The sequence below is a fragment of the Aplysia californica genome, unplaced genomic scaffold (genome assembly GCF_000002075.1).
Source record: "Aplysia californica isolate F4 #8 unplaced genomic scaffold, AplCal3.0 scaffold00551, whole genome shotgun sequence".
Lineage (NCBI taxonomy): Eukaryota > Metazoa > Mollusca > Gastropoda > Aplysiida > Aplysiidae > Aplysia > Aplysia californica.
In genome coordinates, this window is record NW_004797821.1 from 164,037 (window position 1) to 167,689 (window position 3,653).

The window sequence follows — 3,653 nt, forward strand, 5'->3', positions numbered from 1 at the left end:
CAGGACCCGGCCTTGTGTTCATCGCCTACCCCAGTGCCCTGTCCACGCTGCCCATCCCACAGTTCTGGTCGATCATCTTTTTTCTCATGCTGTTTTGTGTGGGGCTAGACAGTCAGGTGAGATATTGCGTTATTGTTGTTATTGTTGTTGGTGGTGGTGGTGGTGGTAGCGGTGGTTATGGTGTTGTTGTTGTTGATGTTGTTGTTTCTATTGCTGCTGTTATTGTTGTTATTGTTTTTGTTATTTCTGTTGTTTCTGTTGCTGTTACTGTCTTTTGTTGTTGTTGTTGTTGTTGTTGTTGCTGTTGTTGTTGTTGTTGTTGTTGTGGTTGCTGCTGCTGCTGCTACTATTACTTTTTCTTATCTTGCTGTTACAGTTACTGTTGCTGGTACGTTTGCTGTTGTTGCTGTCGTTAACACCATTGTCTTTGCTTTGCGGTAAATGAAAACTCAGTTTGTACATGACACACCTTCAGTTGGCATCTTCAGCTTCTATATTTTGTATTTAGTAAGCATTGTACGGAAATTGCAACACAGTTAGGTTAAATAAGTATTAAAGATTAGAGGTATTACAATAGAGTAACTAACACCCCCCCCCCAAAAAAAAATAGAAGAGGAGTTAAGGTCGATAGATGTTTGACAGGTCACATACGTAAAAATCAGCTGCACTGCAGGCTGAAGAACCAACAGTGGACTACCCCTGAGACCTAGCAGGCTCCAGAACCAACAGTGGACTACCCCTGAGACCTAGCAGGCTCAGGAACCAACAGTGGACTACCCCTGAGACCTAGCAGGCTCAAGAACCAACAGTGGACTACCCCTGAGACCTAGCAGGTTTGAAGAACCAACAGTCAGTGGACTACCCCTGAGACCTAGCAGGCTCCAGAACCAACAGTGGACTACCCCTGAGACCTAGCAGGCTCCAGAACCAACAGTGGACTACCCCTGAGACCTAGCAGGTTGAAGAACCAACAGTGGACTACCCCTGAGACCTGGCAGGCTCAAGAACCAACAGTGGACTACCCCTGAGACCTAGCAGGCTCCAGAACCAACAGTGGACTACCCCTGAGACCTAGCAGGTTGAAGAACCAACAGTCAGTGGACTACCCCTGAGACCTAGCAGGCTCCAGAACCAACAGTGGACTACCCCTGAGACCTAGCAGGCTCCAGAACCAACAGTGGACTACCCCTGAGACCTAGCAGGTTTGAAGAACCAACAGTGGACTACCCCTGAGACCTAGCAGGTTGAAGAACCAACAGTGGACTACCCCTGAGACCTGGCAGGCTCAAGAACCAACAGTGGACTACCCCTGAGACCTAGCAGGCTCCAGAACCAACAGTGGACTACCCCTGAGACCTAGCAGGCCCAAGAACCAACAGTCGACTACCCCTGAGACCTGGCAGGGAAACACAAAGGCGGAAAAAACAACATGTTCCTCTCTGGCTTGAGTCCAGCTATAAAAGAAGTCTACCACTTTGCTACCTCAGAAGTACAGTGCAAAGGTCAATCTGACATTTTGGGGCCGTTTTGAGGTACTGAGACCTAAAGAATTTTATTCGAAAAAGGTTGACATGTTATGAAGCTCAAAATCTTTAGTGTCAAATATCTCAAAATCAGGTAGGCCTACAGAGCAGATAGAACTTTGTAACCTGTATACATGTATAGTAGAACTTAAAACTTATTGCCTGTGTATAGCTGTAAAACACATCTCAGCGATTTAATAATGTCTGTGTATAGCTATGTGTGACATCGTTATGCCTGTGTATAGGTGCAAATCATTTCTCAATTACTTGATAATGTCTGTGTATAGTCATTTTGACACGTACAGTCTGTGTATAGCTGCAAATCATTTCTCAAAGACTTGAAAGTGTCTGTATATAGTCATTTTGACACCGTACTGCCTGAGTATAGACCAGAAAAAAATACATCAATATTATATTTTAAACGCTCCTCTCCAGTTCCTGCACGTCCAAATCGTGATCACCGCCCTGACTGACCGCTACCCGCACAAACTCCGGAGCAGAGGGAGGCTGCTCACCGCTGTGGTCTGCTTCATCTTCTTCCTCCTTGGGTTGCCCTACACCATGCAGGTGAGCTGGTTACTACAATGATGATGATGATGATGATGATGATGATGATGATGATGATGATGATGATGATGACGATGATGATGATGATGATGATGATGATGATGATGATGACGACGACGACGACGACTTACTACAGCCCATTGTTCACTGTAGTTGAAAGACATATCTGCAAACCTATCCTATTGTGACACCCCCCCCCCACACACACACACACACACAAACGGTGACCATGGATGATATGTATTAGATGAAGCAGCTCGAAATAAAAGAGGGGGGGGGGGGTGAGGAACCATGATCATCGGTGTCTGTTCCCGGTCTGGTTCTTGAAGAAGATTATGAAACTGACAAATCGACAAAGTGTTATTTTCTCAGCACTGCAGCTCTCCAGAAGATAACACTGAGCTCTTCCTTTGGTGTACTTGTTTGGTTTGGTTTCTCGTATTTTATTTTGTTTTGTTTAGTGTGTTTGTTGTTTTTTTTTAATATAGGCCTACGTGTTTACATCCCCACCTCAGCATCATCCGGTGCCTTGCCGACTGGCGTGGGCGATGATGGACCTCCACTTCACTCTGTCTTGCGTTGCAGCAATGGTGTCTGTTGTTCTTGCTGCTCACAGCCATGTTGTCATCTTGTCCAGTATCTGTTCCCTCTGTCTGCTTCTGCCTTTCTTTCCTTCTAATTTTCCTGTTGTGGCAATATTCTCCAATGCATCTTTCCGCATTGTGTGTCCGAAGAAACTTGCCTGTCGTTTTCTTATATTCGTCATAAGTTGTTTTCTATAATTATCTCCACCTACACAACCCTTTTCTAGGCCTCCTTCCTGCCTGCCATGGCCAGTCGGGTCTGAGAGAGGGATAAACCACCCCAGTAGAAAGACCAAGTTACTCGATGGAAACTCTCCTCACTCACACACTGACACAGGAATCGAACTCAGGTCTCCGGTGCGTGCGCGCGGTGGCAGAGCGGCTAACGTCTACCCCATGGCCTATGGAAGCGGTGTGTGTGGGTGGTTGGCGGGTGCTCAGACGTGGTCTGCTCCTACTTTCCTCTCAAACATCTGTCGCCCTTATCTCTCCTCCTTTTTGTTTTTGTTTCTCTCTTGTAAGTTAATTGTAATACCTCTATCTAATCTTCGGCACTTATACAGTGTAACCTAATTGTGTCAGAAGTGCCGTAAAACACTTACTTTAACTAAAACAGTCGCCGACATTGTTCTTGTACATGTCTGTCTGTTCTCCTCAGAGCGGTTTCTACTGGCTGACTCTGATGAACCATTACGTTCCCAGTGTTTGCCTTATGCTGCTCGCCCTTACAGAGGTGGTGGTGCTGGCTTGGGTCTATGGTGAGCTCTTTGTCGTCTCTCTGTCAGTTTGTTTGTACGTCTGTCTATCTGTCTGTCTGTTTGTCTGTCTGTCTATTTGTCTGTAGTCTGTCTGTATGTCTGTTCAGGCACAGTTTTGAGCATGACATTGATGAATCAGCCCATTTACAATTCTACTGAGCATTAGAACATGTTAATATTCCCCCTTAGGGAATGGCCTAAAGACACTTCAGTCAGTAGCA

General features: G+C 45.8%; 2 protein-coding genes across 2 annotated transcripts in view; both read left to right on the forward strand.

Annotated features, from left to right (window-relative positions):
- Positions 1–2,937, forward strand: part of LOC101849721 (sodium- and chloride-dependent glycine transporter 2) — a gene marked incomplete in the record, with an annotated part of 16,677 nt that extends 13,740 nt beyond the window's left edge. Inside the window, 3 exon segments of the mRNA XM_035971980.1 lie at positions 4–116; positions 1,959–2,090; positions 2,902–2,937. Coding sequence (XP_035827873.1) covers positions 4–116; positions 1,959–2,090; positions 2,902–2,937 — 281 coding nt within the window.
- A 364-nt stretch (positions 2,938–3,301) lies between these two features.
- Positions 3,302–3,432, forward strand: LOC118478416 (sodium- and chloride-dependent glycine transporter 1-like; the record flags this gene model as incomplete). The annotated part of the gene is given in 1 exon segment (XM_035971982.1): positions 3,302–3,432. A coding segment is annotated over 1 exon segment (121 nt), but the record flags the coding sequence as incomplete, so codon positions are not given.
- Positions 3,433–3,653: the final 221 nt, after the last annotated feature.